This window comes from Salvelinus fontinalis, chromosome 33 (assembly GCF_029448725.1).
Source record: "Salvelinus fontinalis isolate EN_2023a chromosome 33, ASM2944872v1, whole genome shotgun sequence".
NCBI classification, from domain to species: Eukaryota; Metazoa; Chordata; class Actinopteri; order Salmoniformes; family Salmonidae; genus Salvelinus; species Salvelinus fontinalis.
In genome coordinates this window covers 21,473,922-21,500,548 of record NC_074697.1, presented here as the reverse complement: position 1 = coordinate 21,500,548, position 26,627 = coordinate 21,473,922, and the positions used below count along the sequence as shown (strand labels likewise).

The window sequence follows — 26,627 nt, the reverse complement described above, 5'->3', positions numbered from 1 at the left end:
GCGATAGGGAAGGAGAGAGATAAGGAAGGAGGGAGAGAGCGATAGGGAAGGAGAGAGAGAGTGATAGGAAAAGAGAGAGAGAGATAGGGAAGGAGAGAGAGTGATAAGGAAAGAGAAAGAGAGTGATAGGGAAAGAGAGAGAGAGCGATAGGGAAGGAGAGAGAGAGCGATAGGGAAGGAGGGAGAGATTGTGATAGGGAAAGAGAGAGAGAGTGATAGGGAAAGAGAGAGAGAGCGACAGGGAAGGAGAGAGAGAGCGATAGGGAAGGAGAGAGAGAGCGATAGGGAAGGAGAGAGAGAGCGATAGGGAAGGACAGAGAGAGCGATATGGAAGGAGGGAGAGAGTGTGATAGGGAAAGAGAGAGAGAGCGATAGGGAAGGAGAGAGAGAACGATAGGGAAGGAGAGAGAGAGCGATAGGGAAGGAGAGAGAGAGCGATAGGGAAGGAGGAGAGTGTGATAGGGAAGGAGAGAGAGAGCGATAGGGAAGGAGAGAGAGAGCGATAGGGAAGGAGAGAGAGAGTGATAGGGAAAGAGGGAGAGAGAGAGATAAGGAAGGAGAGAGAGAGAGTGATAGGGAAAGAGAGAGAGAGTGATAGGGAAAGAGAGAGAGAGAGCGATAGGGAAAGAGAGAGAGAGAGATAGGGAAAGAGAGAGAGAGTGATAGGGGAAGAGAGAGAGAGCGATAGGGAAGGAGAGAGAGCGATAGGGAAGGAGAGAGAGAGTGTGATAGGGAAAGAGAGAGAGAGTGATAGGGAAAGAGAGAGAGAGCGATAGGGAAGGAGAGAGGGAGCGATAGGGAAGGAGAGAGAGAGCGATAGGGAAGGAGAGAGAGAGCGATAGGGAAGGAGAGAGAGAGCGATAGGGAAGGAGAGAGAGAGCGATAGGGAAGGAGAGAGAGAGCGATAGGGAAGGAGAGAGAGAGCGATAGGGAAAGAGAGAGAGAGCGATAGGGATGGAGAGAGAGAGCGATAGGGAAGGAGAGAGAGAGCGATAGGGAAGAAGAGAGAGCGATAGGGAAGAAGAGAGAGAGAGCAATAGGGAAGGAGAGAGAGAGTGATAGGGAAAGAGAGAGAGAGCGATAGGGAAGGAGAGAGAGAGCGATAGGGAAGGAGAGAGAGCGATAGGGAAGGAGAGAGAGAGCGATAGGGAAGGAGAGAGAGAGCGATAGGGAAGGAGAGAGGGAGAGCAATAGGGAAGGAGAGAGAGAGTGATAGGGAAAGAGAGAGAGAGCGATAGGGAAGGAGAGAGAGAGCGATGGGGAAGGAGAGAGAGAGCGATAGGGAAGGAGAGAGAGAGTGATAGGGAAAGAGAGAGAGAGCGATAGGGAAGGAGAGAGAGAGTGATAGGGAAAGAGAGAGAGAGCGATAGGGAAAGAGAGAGAGCGATAGGGAAGGAGAGAGAGAGCGATAGGGAAGGAGAGAGAGAGCGATAGGGAAGGAGAGAGAGAGCGATAGGGAAAGAGAGAGAGAGCGATAGGGAAGGAGAGAGAGCGATAGGGAAGGAGAGAGAGAGCGATAGGGAAGGAGAGAGAGAGCGATAGGGAAGGAGAGAGGGAGAGCAATAGGGAAGGAGAGAGAGAGTGATAGGGAAAGAGAGAGAGAGCGATAGGGAAGGAGAGAGAGAGCGATGGGGAAGGAGAGAGAGAGCGATAGGGAAGGAGAGAGAGAGTGATAGGGAAAGAGAGAGAGAGCGATAGGGAAGGAGAGAGAGAGTGATAGGGAAAGAGAGAGAGAGCGATAGGGAAAGAGAGAGAGCGATAGGGAAGGAGAGAGAGAGCGATAGGGAAGGAGAGAGAGAGCGATAGGGAAGAAGAGAGAGCGATAGGGAAGGAGAGAGAGAGAGCAATAGGGAAGGAGAGAGAGAGTGATAGGGAAAGAGAGAGAGAGCGATAGGGAAGGAGAGAGAGAGCGATAGGGAAGGAGAGAGAGCGATAGGGAAGGAGAGAGAGAGCGATAGGGAAGGAGAGAGAGAGCGATAGGGAAGGAGAGAGAGAGCGATAGGGAAGGAGAGAGGGAGAGCAATAGGGAAGGAGAGAGAGAGTGATAGGGAAAGAGAGAGAGAGCGATAGGGAAGGAGAGAGAGAGCGATGGGGAAGGAGAGAGAGAGCGATAGGGAAGGAGAGAGAGAGTGATAGGGAAAGAGAGAGAGAGCGATAGGGAAGGAGAGAGAGAGTGATAGGGAAAGAGAGAGAGAGCGATAGGGAAAGAGAGAGAGCGATAGGGAAGGAGAGAGAGAGCGATAGGGAAGGAGAGAGAGAGCGATAGGGAAGGAGAGAGAGAGCGATAGGGAAAGAGAGAGAGAGCGATAGGGAAAGAGAGAGAGAGCGATAGGGAAGGAGAGAGAGAGCGATAGGGAGGGAGAGAGAGAGCGATAGGGAAGGAGAGAGAGAACGATAGGGAAGGATAGAAAGAGAGCGATAGGGAAGGAGCGATAGAGAGCGATAGGGAAGGAGAGAGAGAGAGCGATAGGGAAGGAGAGAGAGAGCGATAGGGAAGGAGAGAGAGAGCGATAGGGAAGGAGAGAGAGAGCGATAGGGAAGGAGAGAGAGAGCGATAGGGAAGGAGAGAGAGCGATAGGGAAGGAGAGAGAGAGCGATAGGGAAGGAGAGAGAGAGCGATAGGGAAGGAGAGAGAGAGCGATAGGGAAGGAGAGAGAGAGTGATAGGGAAAGAGGGAGAGAGAGAGATAGGGAAGGCGAGAGAGAGAGCGATAGGGAAGGAGAGAGAGCGATAGGAAAGGAGAGAGAGAGTGATAGGGAAAGAGGGAGAGAGAGAGATAGGGAAGGAGAGAGAGAGCGATAGGGAAGGAGAGAGAGAGTGATAGGGAAGGAGACAGAGAGTGATAGGGAAAGAGGGAGAGAGAGAAATAGGGAAGGATAGAGAGAGAGCGATAGGGAAGGAGAGAGAGAGAGCGATAGGGAAGGAGAGAGAGCGATAGGAAAGGAGAGAGAGAGCGATAGGGAAGGAGAGAGAGAGCGATAGGGAAAGAGAGAGAGAGCGATAGGGATGGAGAGAGAGAGCGATAGGGAAGGAGAGAGAGAGCGATAGGGAAGAAGAGAGAGCGATAGGGAAGGAGAGAGAGAGAGCAATAGGGAAGGAGAGAGAGAGTGATAGGGAAAGAGAGAGAGAGCGATAGGGAAGGAGAGAGAGAGCGATAGGGAAGGAGAGAGAGCGATAGGGAAGGAGAGAGAGAGCGATAGGGAAGGAGAGAGAGAGCGATAGGGAAGGAGAGAGGGAGAGCAATAGGGAAGGAGAGAGAGAGTGATAGGGAAAGAGAGAGAGAGCGATAGGGAAGGAGAGAGAGAGCGATGGGGAAGGAGAGAGAGAGCGATAGGGAAGGAGAGAGAGAGTGATAGGGAAAGAGAGAGAGAGCGATAGGGAAGGAGAGAGAGAGTGATAGGGAAAGAGAGAGAGAGCGATAGGGAAAGAGAGAGAGCGATAGGGAAGGAGAGAGAGAGCGATAGGGAAGGAGAGAGAGAGCGATAGGGAAGGAGAGAGAGAGCGATAGGGAAAGAGAGAGAGAGCGATAGGGAAAGAGAGAGAGAGCGATAGGGAAGGAGAGAGAGAGCGATAGGGAGGGAGAGAGAGAGCGATAGGGAAGGAGAGAGAGAACGATAGGGAAGGATAGAAAGAGAGCGATAGGGAAGGAGCGATAGAGAGCGATAGGGAAGGAGAGAGAGAGAGCGATAGGGAAGGAGAGAGAGAGCGATAGGGAAGGAGAGAGAGAGCGATAGGGAAGGAGAGAGAGAGCGATAGGGAAGGAGAGAGAGAGCGATAGGGAAGGAGAGAGAGCGATAGGGAAGGAGAGAGAGAGCGATAGGGAAGGAGAGAGAGAGCGATAGGGAAGGAGAGAGAGAGCGATAGGGAAGGAGAGAGAGAGTGATAGGGAAAGAGGGAGAGAGAGAGATAGGGAAGGCGAGAGAGAGAGCGATAGGGAAGGAGAGAGAGCGATAGGAAAGGAGAGAGAGAGTGATAGGGAAAGAGGGAGAGAGAGAGATAGGGAAGGAGAGAGAGAGCGATAGGGAAGGAGAGAGAGAGTGATAGGGAAGGAGACAGAGAGTGATAGGGAAAGAGGGAGAGAGAGAAATAGGGAAGGATAGAGAGAGAGCGATAGGGAAGGAGAGAGAGAGAGCGATAGGGAAGGAGAGAGAGCGATAGGAAAGGAGAGAGAGTGTGATAGGGAAAGAGAGAGAGATAGATAGGGAAGGAGACAGAGAGAGCGATAGGGAAGGAGAGAGAGATTGATAGGGAAGGAGAGAGCGATAGGGAAGGAGAGAGAGAGCGATAGGGAAGGAGAGAGAGAGCGATAGGGAAGAAGAGAGAGAGAGCAATAGGGAAGGAGAGAGAGAGAGCGATAGGGAAGGAGAGAGAGAGCGATAGGGAAGGAGAGAGAGAGAGCGATAGGGAAGGATAGAGAGAGTGATAGGGAAGGAGAGAGAGAGCGATAGGGAAGGAGAGAGAGAGCGATAGGGAAGGAGAGAGAGAGCGATAGGGAAGGAGAGAGAGTGATAGGGAAGGAGAGAGAGAACGATAGGGAAGGAGAGAGAGAGCGATAGGGAAGGAAAGAGAGTGATAGGGAGGGAGAGAGAGAACGATAGGGAAGGAGAGAGAGAGCGATAGGGAAGGAGAGAGAGTGATAGGGAAGGAGAGAGAGAACGATAGGGAAGGAGAGAGAGAGCGATAGGGAAGGAGAGAGAGTGATAGGGAAGGAGAGAGAGAACGATAGGGAAGGAGAGAGAGAGCGATAGGGAAGGAGAGAAAGTGATAGGGAAGGAGAGAGAGAACGATAGGGAAGGAGAGAGAGAGCGATAGGGAAGGAGAGAGAGAGCGATAGGGAAGGAGAGAGATAAGGAAGGAGGGAGAGAGCGATAGGGAAGGAGAGAGAGAGTGATAGGAAAAGAGAGAGAGAGAGATAGGGAAGGAGAGAGAGTGATAAGGAAAGAGAAAGAGAGTGATAGGGAAAGAGAGAGAGAGCGATAGGGAAGGAGAGAGAGAGCGATAGGGAAGGAGGGAGAGAGTGTGATAGGGAAAGAGAGAGAGAGTGATAGGGAAAGAGAGAGAGAGCGACAGGGAAGGAGAGAGAGAGCGATAGGGAAGGAGAGAGAGAGCGATAGGGAAGGAGAGAGAGAGCGATAGGGAAGGACAGAGAGAGCGATATGGAAGGAGGGAGAGAGTGTGATAGGGAAAGAGAGAGAGAGCGATAGGGAAGGAGAGAGAGAACGATAGGGAAGGAGAGAGAGAGCGATAGGGAAGGAGAGAGAGAGCGATAGGGAAGGAGGAGAGTGTGATGGGGAAGGAGAGAGAGAGCGATAGGGAAGGAGAGAGAGAGCGATAGGGAAGGAGGAGAGAGTGATAGGGAAAGAGGGAGAGAGAGAGATAAGGAAGGAGAGAGAGAGAGTGATAGGGAAAGAGAGAGAGAGTGATAGGGAAAGAGAGAGAGAGAGCGATAGGGAAAGAGAGAGAGAGAGATAGGGAAAGAGAGAGAGAGTGATAGGGGAAGAGAGAGAGAGCGATAGGGAAGGAGAGAGAGCGATAGGGAAGGAGAGAGAGAGTGTGATAGGGAAAGAGAGAGAGAGTGATAGGGAAAGAGAGAGAGAGCGATAGGGAAGGAGAGAGGGAGCGATAGGGAAGGAGAGAGAGAGCGATAGGGAAGGAGAGAGAGAGCGATAGGGAAGGAGAGAGAGAGCGATAGGGAAGGAGAGAGAGAGCGATAGGGAAGGAGAGAGAGAGCGATAGGGAAGGAGAGAGAGAGCGATAGGGAAGGAGAGAGAGAGTGATAGGGAAAGAGGGAGAGAGAGAGCGATAGGGAAGGAGAGAGAGAGAGCGATAGGGATGGAGAGAGAGCGATAGGGAAGGAGAGAGAGAGCGATAGGGAAGAAGAGAGAGCGATAGGGAAGGAGAGAGAGAGAGCAATAGGGAAGGAGAGAGAGAGTGATAGGGAAAGAGAGAGAGAGCGATAGGGAAGGAGAGAGAGAGCGATAGGGAAGGAGAGAGAGCGATAGGGAAGGAGAGAGAGAGCGATAGGGAAGGAGAGAGAGAGTGATAGGGAAGGAGAGAGAGAGAGCAATAGGGAAGGAGAGAGAGAGTGATAGGGAAAGAGAGAGAGAGCGATAGGGAAGGAGAGAGAGAGCGATGGGGAAGGAGAGAGAGAGCGATAGGGAAGGAGAGAGAGAGTGATAGGGAAAGAGAGAGAGAGCGATAAGGGAAGGAGAGAGAGCGATAGGGAAGGAGAGAGAGAGAGCAATAGGGAAGGAGAGAGAGAGTGATAGTGAAAGAGAGAGAGAGCGATAGGGAAAGAGAGAGAGCGATAGGGAAGGAGAGAGAGCGATAGGGAAGGAGAGAGCGATAGGGAAGGAGAGAAAGAGCGATAGGGAAAGAGAGAGAGAACGATAGGGAAAGAGAGAGAGAGCGATAGGGAAGGAGAGAGAGAGCGATAGGGAGGGAGAGAGAGAGCGATAGGGAAGGAGAGAGAGAACGATAGGGAAGGATAGAAAGAGAGCGATAGGGAAGGAGAGATAGAGAGCGATAGGGAAGGAGAGAGAGAGAGCGATAGGGAAGGAGAGAGAGAGCGATAGGGAAGGAGAGAGAGAGCGATAGGGAAGGAGAGAGAGAGCGATAGGGAAGGAGAGAGAGAGCGATAGGGAAGGAGAGAGAGCGATAGGGAAGGAGAGAGAGAGCGATAGGGAAGGAGAGAGAGAGCGATATGGAAGGAGAGAGAGAGCGATAGGGAAGGAGAGAGAGAGTGATAGGGAGAGAGAGAGATAGGGAAGGAGAGAGAGAGAGCGATAGGGAAGGAGAGAGAGAGAGCGATAGGGAAGGAGAGAGAGCGATAGGAAAGGAGAGAGAGAGTGATAGGGAAAGAGGGAGAGAGAGAGATAGGGAAGGAGAGAGAGAGCGATAGGGAAGGAGAGAGAGAGTGATAGGGAAGGAGAGAGAGAGTGATAGGGAAAGAGGGAGAGAGAGAGATAGGGAAGGATAGAGAGAGAGCGATAGGGAAGGAGAGAGAGAGAGCGATAGGGAAGGAGAGAGAGCGATAGGAAAGGAGAGAGAGTGTGATAGGGAAAGAGGGAGAGAGAGAGATAGGGAAGGAGAGAGAGAGAGCGATAGGGAAGGAGAGAGAGAGAGCGATAGGGAAGGAGAGAGAGCGATAGGAAAGGAGAGAGAGAGTGATATTGAAAGAGGGAGAGACAGAGAAAGGGAAGGAGAGAGAGAGTGATAGGGAAGGAGAGAGAGAGTGATAGGGAAGGAGAGAGCGATAGGGAAGGAGAGAGAGAGCGATAGGGAAGGAGAGAGAGCGATAGGGAAGGAGAGAGAGAGTGACAGGGAAGGAGAGAGAGAGCGATAGGGAAGGAGAGAGAGAGCGATAGGGAAGGAGAGAGAGCGATAGGAAAGGAGAGAGAGAGTGATAGGGAAAGAGGGAGAGAGAGAGATAGGGAAGGAGAGAGAGAGAGCGATAGGGAAGGAGAGAGAGAGCGATAGGGAAGGAGAGAGAGAGCGATAGGGAAGGAGAGAGAGCGATAGGGAAAGAGAGAGAGAGTGATAGGGAAATAGGGAGAGAGAGAGATAGGGAAGGAGAGAGAGAGCGCGATAGGGAAGGAGAGAGAGAGCGATAGGGAAGGAGAGAGCGAGCGATAGGGAAGGAGAGAGAGCGATAGGGAAGGAGAGAGAGAGAGGGAAAGGGAAGGAGAGAGAGAGCGATAGGGAAGGAGAGAGAGAGAGCGATAGGGAAGGAGAGAGAGCGATAGGAAAGGAGAGAGAGAGTGATATTGAAAGAGGGAGAGAGAGAGAAAGGGAAGGAGAGAGAGAGCGATAGGGAAGGAGAGAGAGAGTGATAGGGAAGGAGAGAGAGCGATAGGGAAGGAGAGAGAGAGCGATAGGGAAGGAGAGAGAGAGTGATAGGGAAGGAGAGAGAGAGAGCAATAGGGAAGGAGAGAGAGAGTGATAGGGAAAGAGAGAGAGAGCGATAGGGAAGGAGAGAGAGAGCGATGGGGAAGGAGAGAGAGAGCGATAGGGAAGGAGAGAGAGAGTGATAGGGAAAGAGAGAGAGAGCGATAGGGAAAGAGAGAGAGCGATAGGGAAGGAGAGAGAGAGCGATAGGGAAGGAGAGAGAGAGCGATAGGGAAGGAGAGAGAGAGCGATAGGGAAAGAGAGAGAGAGCGATAGGGAAAGAGAGAGAGAGCGATAGGGAAGGAGAGAGAGAGCGATAGGGAGGGAGAGAGAGAGCGATAGGGAAGGAGAGAGAGAACGATAGGGAAGGATAGAAAGAGAGCGATAGGGAAGGAGCGATAGAGAGCGATAGGGAAGGAGAGAGAGAGAGCGATAGGGAAGGAGAGAGAGAGCGATAGGGAAGGAGAGAGAGAGCGATAGGGAAGGAGAGAGAGAGCGATAGGGAAGGAGAGAGAGAGCGATAGGGAAGGAGAGAGAGCGATAGGGAAGGAGAGAGAGAGCGATAGGGAAGGAGAGAGAGAGCGATAGGGAAGGAGAGAGAGAGCGATAGGGAAGGAGAGAGAGAGTGATAGGGAAAGAGGGAGAGAGAGAGATAGGGAAGGCGAGAGAGAGAGCGATAGGGAAGGAGAGAGAGCGATAGGAAAGGAGAGAGAGAGTGATAGGGAAAGAGGGAGAGAGAGAGATAGGGAAGGAGAGAGAGAGCGATAGGGAAGGAGAGAGAGAGTGATAGGGAAGGAGACAGAGAGTGATAGGGAAAGAGGGAGAGAGAGAAATAGGGAAGGATAGAGAGAGAGCGATAGGGAAGGAGAGAGAGAGAGCGATAGGGAAGGAGAGAGAGCGATAGGAAAGGAGAGAGAGTGTGATAGGGAAAGAGAGAGAGATAGATAGGGAAGGAGACAGAGAGAGCGATAGGGAAGGAGAGAGAGATTGATAGGGAAGGAGAGAGCGATAGGGAAGGAGAGAGAGAGCGATAGGGAAGGAGAGAGAGAGCGATAGGGAAGAAGAGAGAGAGAGCAATAGGGAAGGAGAGAGAGAGAGCGATAGGGAAGGAGAGAGAGAGCGATAGGGAAGGAGAGAGAGAGAGCGATAGGGAAGGATAGAGAGAGTGATAGGGAAGGAGAGAGAGAGCGATAGGGAAGGAGAGAGAGAGCGATAGGGAAGGAGAGAGAGAGCGATAGGGAAGGAGAGAGAGTGATAGGGAAGGAGAGAGAGAACGATAGGGAAGGAGAGAGAGAGCGATAGGGAAGGAAAGAGAGTGATAGGGAGGGAGAGAGAGAACGATAGGGAAGGAGAGAGAGAGCGATAGGGAAGGAGAGAGAGTGATAGGGAAGGAGAGAGAGAACGATAGGGAAGGAGAGAGAGAGCGATAGGGAAGGAGAGAGAGTGATAGGGAAGGAGAGAGAGAACGATAGGGAAGGAGAGAGAGAGCGATAGGGAAGGAGAGAAAGTGATAGGGAAGGAGAGAGAGAACGATAGGGAAGGAGAGAGAGAGCGATAGGGAAGGAGAGAGAGAGCGATAGGGAAGGAGAGAGATAAGGAAGGAGGGAGAGAGCGATAGGGAAGGAGAGAGAGAGTGATAGGAAAAGAGAGAGAGAGAGATAGGGAAGGAGAGAGAGTGATAAGGAAAGAGAAAGAGAGTGATAGGGAAAGAGAGAGAGAGCGATAGGGAAGGAGAGAGAGAGCGATAGGGAAGGAGGGAGAGAGTGTGATAGGGAAAGAGAGAGAGAGTGATAGGGAAAGAGAGAGAGAGCGACAGGGAAGGAGAGAGAGAGCGATAGGGAAGGAGAGAGAGAGCGATAGGGAAGGAGAGAGAGAGCGATAGGGAAGGAGAGAGAGAGCGATATGGAAGGAGGGAGAGAGTGTGATAGGGAAAGAGAGAGAGAGCGATAGGGAAGGAGAGAGAGAACGATAGGGAAGGAGAGAGAGAGCGATAGGGAAGGAGAGAGAGAGCGATAGGGAAGGAGGAGAGTGTGATAGGGAAGGAGAGAGAGAGCGATAGGGAAGGAGAGAGAGAGCGATAGGGAAGGAGGAGAGAGTGATAGGGAAAGAGGGAGAGAGAGAGATAAGGAAGGAGAGAGAGAGAGTGATAGGGAAAGAGAGAGAGAGTGATAGGGAAAGAGAGAGAGAGAGCGATAGGGAAAGAGAGAGAGAGAGATAGGGAAAGAGAGAGAGAGTGATAGGGGAAGAGAGAGAGAGCGATAGGGAAGGAGAGAGAGCGATAGGGAAGGAGAGAGAGAGTGTGATAGGGAAAGAGAGAGAGAGTGATAGGGAAAGAGAGAGAGAGCGATAGGGAAGGAGAGAGGGAGCGATAGGGAAGGAGAGAGAGAGCGATAGGGAAGGAGAGAGAGAGCGATAGGGAAGGAGAGAGAGAGCGATAGGGAAGGAGAGAGAGAGCGATAGGGAAGGAGAGAGAGAGCGATAGGGAAGGAGAGAGAGAGCGATAGGGAAGGAGAGAGAGAGTGATAGGGAAAGAGGGAGAGAGAGAGCGATAGGGAAGGAGAGAGAGAGAGCGATAGGGATGGAGAGAGAGCGATAGGGAAGGAGAGAGAGAGCGATAGGGAAGAAGAGAGAGCGATAGGGAAGGAGAGAGAGAGAGCAATAGGGAAGGAGAGAGAGAGTGATAGGGAAAGAGAGAGAGAGCGATAGGGAAGGAGAGAGAGAGCGATAGGGAAGGAGAGAGAGCGATAGGGAAGGAGAGAGAGAGCGATAGGGAAGGAGAGAGAGAGTGATAGGGAAGGAGAGAGAGAGAGCAATAGGGAAGGAGAGAGAGAGTGATAGGGAAAGAGAGAGAGAGCGATAGGGAAGGAGAGAGAGAGCGATGGGGAAGGAGAGAGAGAGCGATAGGGAAGGAGAGAGAGAGTGATAGGGAAAGAGAGAGAGAGCGATAAGGGAAGGAGAGAGAGCGATAGGGAAGGAGAGAGAGAGAGCAATAGGGAAGGAGAGAGAGAGTGATAGTGAAAGAGAGAGAGAGCGATAGGGAAAGAGAGAGAGCGATAGGGAAGGAGAGAGAGCGATAGGGAAGGAGAGAGCGATAGGGAAGGAGAGAAAGAGCGATAGGGAAAGAGAGAGAGAACGATAGGGAAAGAGAGAGAGAGCGATAGGGAAGGAGAGAGAGAGCGATAGGGAGGGAGAGAGAGAGCGATAGGGAAGGAGAGAGAGAACGATAGGGAAGGATAGAAAGAGAGCGATAGGGAAGGAGAGATAGAGAGCGATAGGGAAGGAGAGAGAGAGAGCGATAGGGAAGGAGAGAGAGAGCGATAGGGAAGGAGAGAGAGAGCGATAGGGAAGGAGAGAGAGAGCGATAGGGAAGGAGAGAGAGAGCGATAGGGAAGGAGAGAGAGCGATAGGGAAGGAGAGAGAGAGCGATAGGGAAGGAGAGAGAGAGCGATATGGAAGGAGAGAGAGAGCGATAGGGAAGGAGAGAGAGAGTGATAGGGAGAGAGAGAGATAGGGAAGGAGAGAGAGAGAGCGATAGGGAAGGAGAGAGAGAGAGCGATAGGGAAGGAGAGAGAGCGATAGGAAAGGAGAGAGAGAGTGATAGGGAAAGAGGGAGAGAGAGAGATAGGGAAGGAGAGAGAGAGCGATAGGGAAGGAGAGAGAGAGTGATAGGGAAGGAGAGAGAGAGTGATAGGGAAAGAGGGAGAGAGAGAGATAGGGAAGGATAGAGAGAGAGCGATAGGGAAGGAGAGAGAGAGAGCGATAGGGAAGGAGAGAGAGCGATAGGAAAGGAGAGAGAGTGTGATAGGGAAAGAGGGAGAGAGAGAGATAGGGAAGGAGAGAGAGAGAGCGATAGGGAAGGAGAGAGAGAGAGCGATAGGGAAGGAGAGAGAGCGATAGGAAAGGAGAGAGAGAGTGATATTGAAAGAGGGAGAGACAGAGAAAGGGAAGGAGAGAGAGAGTGATAGGGAAGGAGAGAGAGAGTGATAGGGAAGGAGAGAGCGATAGGGAAGGAGAGAGAGAGCGATAGGGAAGGAGAGAGAGCGATAGGGAAGGAGAGAGAGAGTGACAGGGAAGGAGAGAGAGAGCGATAGGGAAGGAGAGAGAGAGCGATAGGGAAGGAGAGAGAGCGATAGGAAAGGAGAGAGAGAGTGATAGGGAAAGAGGGAGAGAGAGAGATAGGGAAGGAGAGAGAGAGAGCGATAGGGAAGGAGAGAGAGAGCGATAGGGAAGGAGAGAGAGAGCGATAGGGAAGGAGAGAGAGCGATAGGGAAAGAGAGAGAGAGTGATAGGGAAATAGGGAGAGAGAGAGATAGGGAAGGAGAGAGAGAGCGCGATAGGGAAGGAGAGAGAGAGCGATAGGGAAGGAGAGAGCGAGCGATAGGGAAGGAGAGAGAGCGATAGGGAAGGAGAGAGAGAGAGGGAAAGGGAAGGAGAGAGAGAGCGATAGGGAAGGAGAGAGAGAGAGCGATAGGGAAGGAGAGAGAGCGATAGGAAAGGAGAGAGAGAGTGATATTGAAAGAGGGAGAGAGAGAGAAAGGGAAGGAGAGAGAGAGCGATAGGGAAGGAGAGAGAGAGTGATAGGGAAGGAGAGAGAGCGATAGGGAAGGAGAGAGAGAGCGATAGGGAAGGAGAGAGAGAGTGATAGGGAAGGAGAGAGAGAGAGCAATAGGGAAGGAGAGAGAGAGTGATAGGGAAAGAGAGAGAGAGCGATAGGGAAGGAGAGAGAGAGCGATGGGGAAGGAGAGAGAGAGCGATAGGGAAGGAGAGAGAGAGTGATAGGGAAAGAGAGAGAGAGCGATAAGGGAAGGAGAGAGAGCGATAGGGAAGGAGAGAGAGAGAGCAATAGGGAAGGAGAGAGAGAGTGATAGTGAAAGAGAGAGAGAGCGATAGGGAAAGAGAGAGAGCGATAGGGAAGGAGAGAGAGCGATAGGGAAGGAGAGAGCGATAGGGAAGGAGAGAAAGAGCGATAGGGAAAGAGAGAGAGAACGATAGGGAAAGAGAGAGAGAGCGATAGGGAAGGAGAGAGAGAGCGATAGGGAGGGAGAGAGAGAGCGATAGGGAAGGAGAGAGAGAACGATAGGGAAGGATAGAAAGAGAGCGATAGGGAAGGAGAGATAGAGAGCGATAGGGAAGGAGAGAGAGAGAGCGATAGGGAAGGAGAGAGAGAGCGATAGGGAAGAAGAGAGAGCGATAGGGAAGGAGAGAGAGAGAGCAATAGGGAAGGAGAGAGAGAGTGATAGGGAAAGAGAGAGAGAGCGATAGGGAAGGAGAGAGATAGCGATAGGGAAGGAGAGAGAGCGATAGGGAAGGAGAGAGAGAGCGATAGGGAAGGAGAGAGAGAGTGATAGGGAAGGAGAGAGAGAGAGCAATAGGGAAGGAGAGAGAGAGTGATAGGGAAAGAGAGAGAGAGCGATAGGGAAGGAGAGAGAGAGCGATGGGGAAGGAGAGAGAGAGCGATAGGGAAGGAGAGAGAGAGTGATAGGGAAAGAGAGAGAGAGCGATAAGGGAAGGAGAGAGAGCGATAGGGAAGGAGAGAGAGAGAGCAATAGGGAAGGAGAGAGAGAGTGATAGTGAAAGAGAGAGAGAGCGATAGGGAAAGAGAGAGAGCGATAGGGAAGGAGAGAGAGCGATAGGGAAGGAGAGAGCGATAGGGAAGGAGAGAAAGAGCGATAGGGAAAGAGAGAGAGAACGATAGGGAAAGAGAGAGAGAGCGATAGGGAAGGAGAGAGAGAGCGATAGGGAGGGAGAGAGAGAGCGATAGGGAAGGAGAGAGAGAACGATAGGGAAGGATAGAAAGAGAGCGATAGGGAAGGAGAGATAGAGAGCGATAGGGAAGGAGAGAGAGAGAGCGATAGGGAAGGAGAGAGAGAGCGATAGGGAAGGAGAGAGAGAGCGATAGGGAAGGAGAGAGAGAGCGATAGGGAAGGAGAGAGAGAGCGATAGGGAAGGAGAGAGAGCGATAGGGAAGGAGAGAGAGAGCGATAGGGAAGGAGAGAGAGAGCGATATGGAAGGAGAGAGAGAGCGATAGGGAAGGAGAGAGAGAGTGATAGGGAGAGAGAGAGATAGGGAAGGAGAGAGAGAGAGCGATAGGGAAGGAGAGAGAGAGAGCGATAGGGAAGGAGAGAGAGCGATAGGAAAGGAGAGAGAGAGTGATAGGGAAAGAGGGAGAGAGAGAGATAGGGAAGGAGAGAGAGAGCGATAGGGAAGGAGAGAGAGAGTGATAGGGAAGGAGAGAGAGAGTGATAGGGAAAGAGGGAGAGAGAGAGATAGGGAAGGATAGAGAGAGAGCGATAGGGAAGGAGAGAGAGAGAGCGATAGGGAAGGAGAGAGAGCGATAGGAAAGGAGAGAGAGTGTGATAGGGAAAGAGGGAGAGAGAGAGATAGGGAAGGAGAGAGAGAGAGCGATAGGGAAGGAGAGAGAGAGAGCGATAGGGAAGGAGAGAGAGCGATAGGAAAGGAGAGAGAGAGTGATATTGAAAGAGGGAGAGACAGAGAAAGGGAAGGAGAGAGAGAGTGATAGGGAAGGAGAGAGAGAGTGATAGGGAAGGAGAGAGCGATAGGGAAGGAGAGAGAGAGCGATAGGGAAGGAGAGAGAGCGATAGGGAAGGAGAGAGAGAGTGACAGGGAAGGAGAGAGAGAGCGATAGGGAAGGAGAGAGAGAGCGATAGGGAAGGAGAGAGAGCGATAGGAAAGGAGAGAGAGAGTGATAGGGAAAGAGGGAGAGAGAGAGATAGGGAAGGAGAGAGAGAGAGCGATAGGGAAGGAGAGAGAGAGCGATAGGGAAGGAGAGAGAGAGCGATAGGGAAGGAGAGAGAGCGATAGGGAAAGAGAGAGAGAGTGATAGGGAAATAGGGAGAGAGAGAGATAGGGAAGGAGAGAGAGAGCGCGATAGGGAAGGAGAGAGAGAGCGATAGGGAAGGAGAGAGCGAGCGATAGGGAAGGAGAGAGAGCGATAGGGAAGGAGAGAGAGAGAGGGAAAGGGAAGGAGAGAGAGAGCGATAGGGAAGGAGAGAGAGAGAGCGATAGGGAAGGAGAGAGAGCGATAGGAAAGGAGAGAGAGAGTGATATTGAAAGAGGGAGAGAGAGAGAAAGGGAAGGAGAGAGAGAGCGATAGGGAAGGAGAGAGAGAGTGATAGGGAAGGAGAGAGAGAGCGATAGGGAAGGAGAGAGAGCGATAGGGAAGGAGAGAGAGCGATAGGGAAGGAGAGAGAGAGTGACAGGGAAGGAGAGAGAGAGCGATAGGGAAGGAGAGAGAGAGCGATAGGGAAGGAGAGAGAGCGATAGGAAAGGAGAGAGAGAGTGATAGGGAAAGAGGGAGAGAGAGAGATAGGGAAGGAGAGAGAGAGAGCGATAGGGAAGGAGAGAGAGAGCGATAGGGAAGGAGAGAGAGAGCGATAGGGAAGGAGAGAGAGCGATAGGGAAGGAGAGAGAGAGTGATAGGGAAATAGGGAGAGAGAGAGATAGGGAAGGAGAGAGAGAGCGCGATAGGGAAGGAGAGAGAGAGCGATAGGGAAGGAGAAAGCGAGCGATAGGGAAGGAGAGAGAGCGATAGGGAAGGAGAGAGAGAGAGCGATAGGGAAGGAGAGAGAGAGAGCGATAGGGAAGGAGAGAGAGAGAGCGATAGGGAAGGAGAGAGAGAGAGCAATAGGGAAGGAGAGAGAGAGAGCGATAGGGAAGGAGAGAGAGAGAGCGATAGGGAAGGAGAGAGAGAGCGATAGGGAAGGAGAGAGAGATAGGGAAGGAGAGAGAGAGCGATAGGGAAGGAGAGAAATACAAATGTATTCTTGGTTTTTTTTCTCAGACTTTCTAGGATGGCTTTGGCTCAAATCACGGTGTCCTGTCTGTCTGTCTGTCTGTCTGTCTGTCTGTCTGTCTGTCTGTCTGTCTGTCTGTCTGTCTGTCTGTCTGTCTGTCTGTCTGTCTGTCTGTCTGTCTGTCTGTCTGTCTGTCTGTCTGTCTGTCTGTCTGTCTGTCTGTCTGTCTGTCTGTCTGTCCTGTCTGTCTGTCTGTCTGTCTGTCTGTCTGTCTGTCTGTCTGTCTGTCTGTCTGTCTGTCTGTCTGTCTGTCTGTCTGTCTGTCTGTCTGTCTGTCTGTCTGTCTGTCTGTCTGTCTGTCTGTCTGTCTGTCTGTCTGTCTGTCTGTCTGTCTGTCTGTCTGTCTGTCTGTCTGTCTGTCTGTCTGTCTGTCTGTCTGTCTGTCTGTCTGTCTGTCTGTCTGTCTGTCTGTCTGTCTGTCTGTCTGTCTGTCTGTCTGTCTGTCTGTCTGTCTGTCTGTCTGTCTGTCTGTCTGTCTGTCTGTCTGTCTGTCTGTCTGTCTGTCTGTCTGTCTGTCTGTCTGTCTGTCTGTCTGTCTGTCTGTCTGTCTGTCTGTCTGTCTGTCTGTCTGTCTGTCTGTCTGTCTGTCTGTCTGTCTGTCTGTCTGTCTGTCTGTCTGTCTGTCTGTCTGTCTGTCTGTCTGTCTGTCTGTCTGTCTGTCTGTCTGTCTGTCTGTCTGTGTGTGTGTGTGTGTGTGTGTGTGTGTGTGTGTGTGTGTGTGTGTGTGTGTGTGTGTGTGTGTGTGTGTGTGTGTGTGTGTGTGTGTGTGTGTGTGTGTGGGGGTATAGTCTCCCTCACACGCCTACATTGATAGCAAACACATTTGACATTTTACAGCCTAATGATAATTTTCCTCATGACCATGGCACGCCGCCTCTCTCTCTCTCTCCATCTTTCTTCACTGTAATCTTTCTTGTGATCACATCACATACACAGTCATACTATACAATCACCTTGGGCACATAAATAACCAATCAATGTTTGCAGTGTGAATCTGTAGACTAATAGATAAATGGCTACATATCAGTTGAAATATGCTGCTTTTCTCCATGGGAGGAAACCTATTTAACCACTACTGGCAGGGTCTGATTTAGTAGGGTCTGATTTAGTAGGGTCTGATTTAGTAGGGTCTGATTTATTAGGGTCTAGTAGGCTCTTTAATGTGATCTACTACTGACAGGGTCTGATTTAGTAGGATCTGATTTAGTAGGGTCTAGTAGGCTCTTAACTTGAACTACTACTGACAGGGTCTGATTTAGTAGGGTTTAATTTAGTGGGGTCTGATTTAGTATGGTTTTATTTAGTAGGGTCTGATTTAGAAGGGTCTGATTTAGTAGGGTCTGATATAGTAGGGTCTGATTTAGTAGGGTCTGATTTAGTAGGGTCTGATTTAGTAGGGTCTGATATAGTAGGGTTTGATTTAGTAGGGTCTGATTTAGTAGGGTCTGATATAGTAGGGTCTGATTTAGTAGGGTCTGATTTAGTAGGGTCTGATTTAGTAGGGTCTGATTTAGTAGGGTCTGATTTAGTAGGGTCTGATTTAGTAGGGTCTCATTTAGTAGGGTCTGATTTAGTAGGGTCTCATTTAGTAGGGTCTGATTTTGTGGGGTCTGATTTAGTAGGGTCTGATTTAGTAGGGTCTGATTTAGTAGGGTTTAGTAGGCTCTTTAACCTGATCTACTACTGACAGGGTCTGATTTAGTAGGGTCTGATATAGTAGGGTCTGATTTAGCAGGGTCTGATTTAGTAGGATTTGATTTAGTAGGGTCTGATTTAGTAGAGTCTGGTAGGCTCTTTAACCTGATCTACTACTGGCAGGGTCTGATTTAATAGGGTCTAGTAGGCTCTTTAACCTACTGGCAGGGTCTGATTTAGTAGTAGTTTCTAGTAGGCTCTTTAACCTACTGGCAGGGTTAAAGACCAAATATGTGGCCTTGTACATCAAATCAAATTTGATTCGTAACATGCGCCAAATACAACAGGTGTAGACCTTACCGTGAAATGCTTACTTACAAGCCCTTAAACCAACAATGCAGTTTTAAGAAAATTGAGTTATTAAAATATTTACTAAATAAACTAAACTAAAGTAAAAAATTTAATATAAATAACACAATGAAATAACAATTCCGAGGCTATATACAGCAGGTACCGAGTCAATGTGTGGGGGTACAGGTTAGTCGAGGTAATTTGTACATGTAGGTGGGGTAAAGTGACTATGCATAGATAATTAACAGCGAGTAGCAGCAGTGTCAATGCAAATAGTCCGGGTGGCCATTTGATTACTCCGTGACCTGTCTGTGAGTTGGGTGACCTCTGACATTTGACCCCTGTCTGTCCCTTTGTCTGTCTGTCGTGTTGTAATTTTATGTGGTGCTCTGTGTCTACCACATGCTAGACCCTTATAATTACAGCTGCCACTCAAGCATTCATCCACCCATCTCTCACCTCTTTTACTCTCTCTCTCTCTCTCTCTCTCACTCTCTCTCTCTCTCTCTCTCTCTCTCTCTCTGTTTTTCTCTCTCTCTCTGTTTCTCTCTCTCTGTTTCTCTCTCTCTGTTTCTCTCTCTCTGTTTCTCTCTCTGTTTCTCTCTCTCTCTCTCTCTCTCTCTCACTCTCTCTCTGTCTCTCTCTCTGTTTTTCTCATTGTCTCTCTCTGTGTGTGTGTGTCTCTGTGTGTGTCTCTCTCTCTCTCTCTCTCTCTCTCAATTCAATTCAATTCAATTCAATTCAAGGGGCTTTATTGGCATGGGAAACATGTGTTAACATTGCCAAAGCAAGTGAGGTAGATAATATACAAAAGTCAAATAAACAATAAAAAATGAACAGTAAACATTACACATACAGAAGTTTCAAAACAATAAAGACATTACAAATGTCATATTATATATATATGCAGTGTTGTAACAATGTACAAATGGTTAAAGCACACAAGTTAAAGTAAATAAACATAAATATGGGTTGTATTTACAATGGTGTTTGTTCTTCACTGGTTGCCCTTTTCTGGTGGCAACAAGTCACAAATCTTGCTGCTGTGATGGCACACTGTGGAATTTCACCCAGTAGATATGGGAGTTTATCAAAATTGGATTTGTTTTCGAATTCTTTGTGGATCTGTGTAATCTGAGGGAAATATGTCTCTCTAATATGGTCATACATTGGGCAGGAGGTTAGGAAGTGCAGCTCAGTTTCCACCTCATTTTGTGGGCAGTGAGCACATAGCCTATCTTCTCTTGAGAGCCATGTCTGCCTACGGCGGCCTTTCTCAATAGCAAGGCTATGCTCACTGAGTCTGTACATAGTCAAAGCTTTCCTTAAGTTTGGGTCAGTCACAGTGGTTTGGTATTCTGCCACTGTATACTCTCTCTTTAGGGCCAAATAGCATTCTAGTTTGCTCTGTTTTTTTGTTAATTCTTTCCAATTTGTCAAGTAATTATCTTTTTGTTTTCTCATGATTTGGTTGGGTCTAACTGTGCTGTTGTCCTGGGGCTCTGTGGGGTGTGTTTGTGTTTGTGAACAGAGCCCTAGGACCAGCTTGCTTAGGGGACTCTTCTCCAGGTTCATCTCTCTGTAGGTGATGGCTTTGTTATGGAAGGTTTGGGAATCGCTTCCTTTTAGGTGGTTGTAGAATTTAACGTCTCTTTTCTGGATTTTGATAATTAGTGGGTATCGGCCTAATTCTGCTCTGCATGCATTATTTGGTGTTCTACGTTGTACACTGAGGATATTTTTGCAGAATTCAGCATGCAGAGTCTCAATTTGGTGTTTGTCCCATTTTGTGAAATCTTGGTTGGTGAGCGGACCCCAGACCTCACAACCTCTCTCTCTCTCTCTCTCTCTCTCTCTCTCTCTCTCTCTCTCTCTCTCTCTCTCTCTCTCTCTCTCTCTCTCTCTCTCTCTCTCTCTCTCTCTCTCTCTCTCTGTTTCGCTCTCTCTCTCTCACTCTCTCTCTCTGTTTCTCTCTCTCTGTTTCTCTCTCTCTCTGTCTTTCTCTCTGTTTCTCTCTCTCTCTCTGTCTTTCTCTCTGTTTCTCTCTATCTCTGTTTCTATATCTATCTGTTTCTTTCTCTCTCTCTCTCTCTCTCTCTCTCTCTCTCTCTGTTTCTCTCTTTCTCTGTTTCTCTCTCTCTGTTTCTCTCTCTGTTTTCTGTTTCTCTGTTTCTCTCTCTCTCTCTCTCTCTCTCTGTTTCTCTCGCTCTTTCTCTCTCTCTGTTTCTCTTTCTCTCTCTCTGTCTTGCACAAAACACACTCAGCGTCACAAAAACAGACTGAAAAAAGTCTTAAACTAATTTCCCAGTTCACCCTGCTAGAGGTCAGACAGGGAAAACGCTGGCATCCCTGGTAATTGGTGTGTGTGTTGTGCATATGTGCCTGTGCGTGTGTGCTTTCATGCTTTCGTGTGTCCGTGTGTGACTCTGTGGGTAATTGAAAACGTTTTCCCCTCTCTTAGCTCTGAGTCCTCCGATGGCGGTTGATGATTATAGCTGAATGCTGTGTAATCCCACAGACGTGTGCAGTGTGGATAGGCATTCTATCTCTCCTTTTCTCCCTCCTTTATCCTTGAACCCTTTTTGTTTTGTTAGTCAGTTAATAACCTGGTTATTACGTTGGTTAAATGACTGTATTTACACACTCAGGCCTGTGTGTAATATAGAGTTGAGCAGACCAGAGTAGGGACACATGGAGGTGGTCTCAGTCAGTGTGTTATTCCCAGTTTTCCTAGCGGTGGTTTGGCAGTGGGGAGAGAGTCGGTGGAAAGGGGGAGAGGGGGAGAAACGGGGGTGGAACCCGACACAGGGTTGAGTAAATCCCTCTCGGATGGTAATGACAGGGTCCATGCTCTGGCCAATTTTCCCTGTGCTCCCTCATGGCCCAACTCAGCACTCAGCCAACAATTACTGAGACAGAAAAAAAGAGGGAGAAGGAGAAGGGGTGGAGGACTGGGGTGAGGGAAGGAAGTGGGATGGAGGGGATAGTGGGGGAGTGGGATACAGAGGGTAGGGGGAGTAGGGAATGAAGAGAAAGGAAACAGAAAAGATGGATGGAAAAGGGAGAACAAAAGAATGTTGGTGAACAATTTAACCAGGATTTATCCCTCCTTCTGTTTGTCCAAACGCTCAATTAACATGGTGGAAAAAGTTTCAGGCAACGACGTGGTAACGTTTAGGTAGTGTTTTGGTAAAGTTTGGGATTTTGGTAAAGTTTAGATAGGGTTTTGCTAGTGTTTGTGTAAAGTGTTGGTAGTTTTTGACAAAGTTTTGGTAGTGTTTGGTAAAGTGTCGGTAGTGTTTTGGTAACGTGTTGGTAGTGTTCTGGTAAAGTGTTGGAAGTGTTGGTAGTGTTCTGGTAAAGTGTTGGTAGTGTTTTGGTAAAGTGTTGGTAGTGTTCTGGTAAAGTTTTGCTAGTGTTTCGGTAAAGTTTTGGTAGTGTTTTGGTAAAATGTTGGCAGTGTTTGGTAAAGTGTCGGTAGTGTTCTGGTAAAGTGTTGGTAGTGTTTGGTAAAGTGTTGATAGTGTTCTGGTAAAGTTTTGGTAAAGTGTTGGTAGTGTCCTGGGGTAAAGTGTTGGTAGTGTTTTGGTAAAGTGTTGGTAAAGTTTTGATAGTCTTTTTGTAAGGTGTTGGTGGTGTTATGGTAAAGGTTTAGTTTTGGTAGTGTTTCGGTAAAGTTTTGGTAGTATTTAGGTAAAGTTTTGGTAGTGTTTTGGTAAAGTGTTGGTAGTAGTTAGGTAAAGTGTTGGTAGTATTTAGGTAAAGTTTTGGTAGTGTTTTGGTAAAGTGTTGGTGGTGTTTTGATAAAGTGTTGGTAGTGTTTTGGTAACGTGTTGGTAGTGTTCTGGGGTAAATTGTTGGTAGTGTTTTGGTAAAGTGTTGGTAAAGTTTTGATAGTGTTTGTGTAAGGTGTTGGTAGTGTTATGGTAAAGGTTTCTGTAAAGTGTTGGTAGTGTTTAGATAAAGTGTTGATAGTGTTTTGGTAAAGTTTTGGTTTCGGTAATGTCTTGGTAGTGTTTGGTAAAGTGTTGGTAGTGTTCTGGTCAAGTTTTGGTAAAGTTTTGGTAGTGTTTTGGTAACGTGTTGGTCGTGTTTTGGTAGTGTTTTGGTAAAGTGTTGGTAGTGTTCTGGTAAAGTTTTGGTAATGTTTTGGTAAAGTTGGTAAAGTGTTGGTAGTGTTCTGGGGTAAAGTTTTGGTTTTGGTAGTGTTTTGGTAATGTGTTGGTAGTGTTGTGGTAAAGTGTTGGTAGTGTTTGGTAAGGTGTTGGTAGTGTTCTGGTAAAGTGTTGGTCGTGTTCTGGTAAAGTTTTGCTATTTTTTCGGTAAAGTTTTGCTAGTGTTTTGGTCAAGTGTTGGTTGTGTTTGGTAAAGTGTTGGTAGTGTTCTGGTTTAGTGTTGGTAGTGTTTTGGTAAAGTGTTGGTAAAGTTTTAGTAGTATTTAGGTAAGGTGTTGGTAGTGTTATGGTAAAGGTTTAGTTTTGGTAAAGTGTTGGTATTGTTTGGTAAAGTGTTGGTAGTGTTTCGGTAAAGTTTTGGTAGTATTTAGGTAAAGTGTTGGTAGTGTTCTGGTAAAGTGTTGGTAGTGTTTTGGTAAAGTGTTGGTAAAGTTTTGGTAGTATTTAGGTAAGGTGTTGGTAGTGTTATGGTAAAGGTTTAGTTTTGGTAAAGTGTTGGTAGTGTTTGGTAAAGTGTTGGTAGTGTTTCGGTAAAGTTTTGGTAGTATTTAGGTAAAGTGTTGGTAAAGTTTTGGTAGTATTTAGGTAAAGTTTTGGTAGTGTTCTGGTAAAGTGTTGGTAGTGTTTTGATAAAGTGTTGGTGGTGTTTTGATAAAGTGTTGGTAGTGTTTTGGTAAAGTGTTGGTAGTGTTGGTAGTGTTTTGGTTAAGTGTTGGTAGTGTTTTGGTAAAGTGTTGGTAGTGTTCTGGGGTAAATTGTCGGCAGGATTCTGGGGTAAAGTGTTGGTAGTGTTTTGGTAACGTGTTGGTAGTGTTCTGGGGTAAAGTGTTGGTCGTGTTATGGTTTTGGTAGTGTTTTGGTAAAGTGTCGGTAGTGTTTTGGTAAAGTGTTGGTAGTGTTTTGTTAAAGTGTTGGTAGTGTTTTGGTAAAGTGTTGGTAGTGTTCTGGGGTAAAGTGTTGGTCATGTTTTGGTTTTGGTAGTGTTTTGGTAAAGTGTTGGTAGTGTTTTGGTAAAGTGTTGGTAGTGCTGGTAGTGTTTTGGTAAAGTGTTGGTAGTGTTTCGGTAAAGCGTTGGTAGTGTTCTGGGGTAAATTGTCGGCATGATTCTGGGGTAAAGTGTTGGTAGTGTTCTGGTAAAGTGTTGGTAGTGTTCTGGTAAAGTGTTGGTAGTGTTCTGGGGTAAAGTGTTGGTCATGTTTTGGTTTTGGTAGTGTTTTGGTAAAGTGTTGGTAGTGTTGGTAGTGTTTTGGTAAAGTGTTGGTAGTTTTCTGGTAAAGTGTTGGTAGTGTTATGGTATGGTTTTGGTCGTGTTTTGGTAAAGTGTTGGTAGTGCTGGTAGTGTTTTGGTAAAGTGTTGGTATTGTTTTGGTAAAGTGTTGGTTGTGTTCTGGTAAAGTGTTGGTAGTGGTCTGGTAAAGTGTTGGTATTGTTCTTTTAAAGTGTTGGTAGTGTTGTGGTAAAGTGTTGGTCGTGTTTTGGTAACATGTTGGTAGTGTTTGGTAAAGTGTTGGTAGTGTTCTGGTAAAGTGTTGGTATTGTTCTGGTAACGTGTTGGTAGTGTTCTGGGGTAAAGTGTTGGTCGTGTTATGGTTTTGTTAGTGTTTTGGTAAAGTGTTGGTAGTGTTTTGGTAAAGTGTTGGTAGTGTTTTGGTAAAGTGTTGGTAGTGTTTTGGTAAAGTGTTGGTTTTAGTAAAGTGTTGGTAGTGTTTTGGTAAAGTGCTGGTAGTATTTTGGTAAAGTGGCGGTAGTGTTTTGGTAAAGTTTTGGTGGTGTTTTGGTAACGTTTTGGTTTTGGTAAAGTTTTGGTAGTGTTTTGGTAAAGTGTTGGTTTTGGTAACGTTTTGGTAGTGTTTTGGTAAAGTTTTGGTTCTGGTAAGGTTTTGGTAGTGTTTTGGAAGTGCTGCTGTTGCATTTCCACTGTTTAATTACCCAATGTCCGTCCCAGCTGATGGCTCCCTCTCTCCCACTGTCCTGTTCTCACTCTCTCCTACGCTCCTCCTCTCCGTCTGGACAATTCTGGGAGCAACAGGTATGGCCAAAGGCAGTGTGAATGGAATGTGGGAGACCAGGGAGCTTCTGGAATAAAGTTATACAGCGCAGCACGACTTACCATGGCAACAAAGACAGACACAAACCCATCTTACTGACAACGACGCACCCACTCACACACGCACACACACGCATGCACACACACACACAATGCATTATCTCCCGTGCTCAGACATGGACCCAAAACCCCATTGTGCTGAGGAACAAAACCCTTCCTCTTGTGACAGAAAAAGAAGTGTTTAATAGCTCAGTGTTCTAGCAGGAAACCACAGAAACAGGAAGACTGCTACATTGAACCTTACATGACAAAAGATCATTACAGTGATGGTTCTGCAGCCACCGCCACCTTAATATAGAACCCGTCATCTATAACTGACTGGATGGAGGGGGGTATGGAGGGGTGAGTGAGGAGACGATGAGGGAGGCTTCATCATAATGGTTAATGAGAACTGATAATGGATTGTCAGAGGGGGGGGGGGGTGAAGGTAGGGGTGATACTAATATTAACCATGTACACACACACACACACACACACACACACACACACACACACACACACACACACACACACACACACACACACACACACACACACACACACACACACACACACACACACACACACACACACACCCTCTCTCTACCCCTTTCTCTGTCCCGCTCTCTACCCCTCTCTCTATCCCTCTCTCTACCCCTCTCTCTGTCCCTCTCTCTCTATCCCTCAATCCAAAAGGCTAATTTCCACCCAAACCATCTGTATAGACTAGAAGGAGCCTTTAGGTCCCTTTCAGTTGGAATGACCCCCCCCCTCCCTTTTTTCTTTCTTTCCCTCTCCCCTCTCCAGTACAGACCCTCTCCTCCATTCTATTCATTGACTTTTTGCTTCCTGGATAAACAGACAGTGTTTATCTTCTCCTTCTGCCCCCCACTCTCTCTCTCTCTCTCTCCCTCATCCTCTACTAGTTGTAAATTGACCACACAAACACAAGTGCATGCATACACTTACTGACACACCCACATACGCACACTCCTCCAGTCGTTCTCTCTCTCTCTCTCTCTCTCTCTCTCTCTCTCTCTCTCTCTCTCTCTCTCTCTCTCTCTCTCTCTCTCTCTCTCTCTCTCTCTCTCTATGTAATAATTTATTGCCACGTCGCTCCTCCAAAAATAACACTGATAATTAATTTCCATTGTGAAATTATTCGTCAGTAGATGGACTGGCATTCATATTTCACCCCGTGTCCATCCCTTTGCTCTCCCATGTGACCTTCATTACTCAGATGGGGGCAGTTACGGTTAACTTATTTACTGTAACGTGAATACAGAGTGAAACATTATAAACCACAGACCCTAGATCCAGGTCACTTCTTAATTACAGGGTTGAAAACAAACTCTGTCAAATAAGTACGTCCCTAAGACAGTCCCATGGACAGATCTGGGACCAGCGGGGTTAGGCTCACTGCCATGGTAACTTACTACACATCCAACAGTCAGTTGATTTGATATCTTGACTAAACCAAGTTGAAGTTGGTCTTCCTAACTTCCCTTTTGAATAGAAAAGAAGACCTCAGGAGTTGTTCAGAGAGCTAGTTCACTCAATTCCAATCGGTTAGCAGTGACTGCAAACAAGAATAAGGATTTAATGCTTTGTCTGACAATATACCCATGAGTTTGGCAAAGTGAGAGTATTCCAGACCACCTCCCTAACCCTGTACCTTTCTCTCCCTCCTATCGGTCCCAGGGCCTCCGACGGCTCCGCTCCACCTCATCTCCAACGTCAATGAGACGTCGGTCAACTTGGAGTGGAGCACCCCCCTCTCTTCTGGCGGACGCCAGGACCTCAGCTACAACGTGGTGTGTAAACGTTGTGGGCCAGAGGGGACACGGTGTCATCCCTGTGGGAACGGGGTCCACTTCAGCCCCCAGCAGCTGAGCCTCAGGGCCACCAAGGTGTCTATCAACGACCTGCAGGCCCACACAAACTACACCTTTGAGATCTGGGCTGTCAACGGGGTCTCCCAGCAGAGCCCTGGACCTGAGCAGGCCGTGTCGGTGACAGTCACTACCAACCAGGCCGGTGAGTTGGGGTTGGGGTTGGTTGGGGGGAGATGTGTGTGGGTGGGTAGAGAGAGATGCTGGAGACTGTTGTTGTTGCTTGTGTTGTCTTGGTAAAGGCTGAGATGTGCTTTGAATGTTTGAATATCCGTGCCTTTTTCTTTTCTTTTAAAGGGAATGGGGAATCAGACAACATTTCCATTCTAATGAATTGTATTGATTTGGTTAGTCTTAATTAGGTTGTTGCGGTCTGTTAGGCAGGGCTGTGTGTGAGTGTCTGTGTCCTTGCCTGTGTGTGTATTGTTCCATTGGAGTGGGATCATAAATACCATGCCTGGCCCTGTACAACGACAGTAGAGCTCTCTGTCTCTGCCTGGTGGTGCGCTAAAAGGCCCCTATTTTTTTGTCGTTCGGCCATTTTTTATCCAGTTGTTGTGCAAATGTGTTTTATGGCTGTGACCTTCCCTTTCCCAGTGATAGATTATTCTTACCTCTGGTTTTACTGCTGTGTTTTGGGTGGTGGGTTAAGTGCCTTTTTGTGTTGTTGATTTTATCACTGAATTCCATCCCTGGGAAAAAAGAATATGTCTTTCTGGTTAGGACAGTGACTGGGTGATTCTGACTGGCTATTTAAGGACATGATCGCTTGATTAATCTGGTCTG

At 48.2% G+C, this 26,627-nt stretch overlaps 1 protein-coding gene across 2 annotated transcripts in view; it reads left to right on the top strand.

Annotated features, from left to right (window-relative positions):
* LOC129831803 (ephrin type-A receptor 4) overlaps positions 1-26,627 on the top strand; it is a 189,493-nt gene that overhangs the window by 128,757 nt on the left and 34,109 nt on the right. For both annotated transcript variants that reach the window (XM_055895267.1, XM_055895266.1), the window contains exon 5: positions 25,651-25,986. In XM_055895267.1, the coding sequence (XP_055751242.1) occupies positions 25,651-25,986 (336 nt within the window). The remainder of the gene's footprint in view (positions 1-25,650; positions 25,987-26,627) is intronic.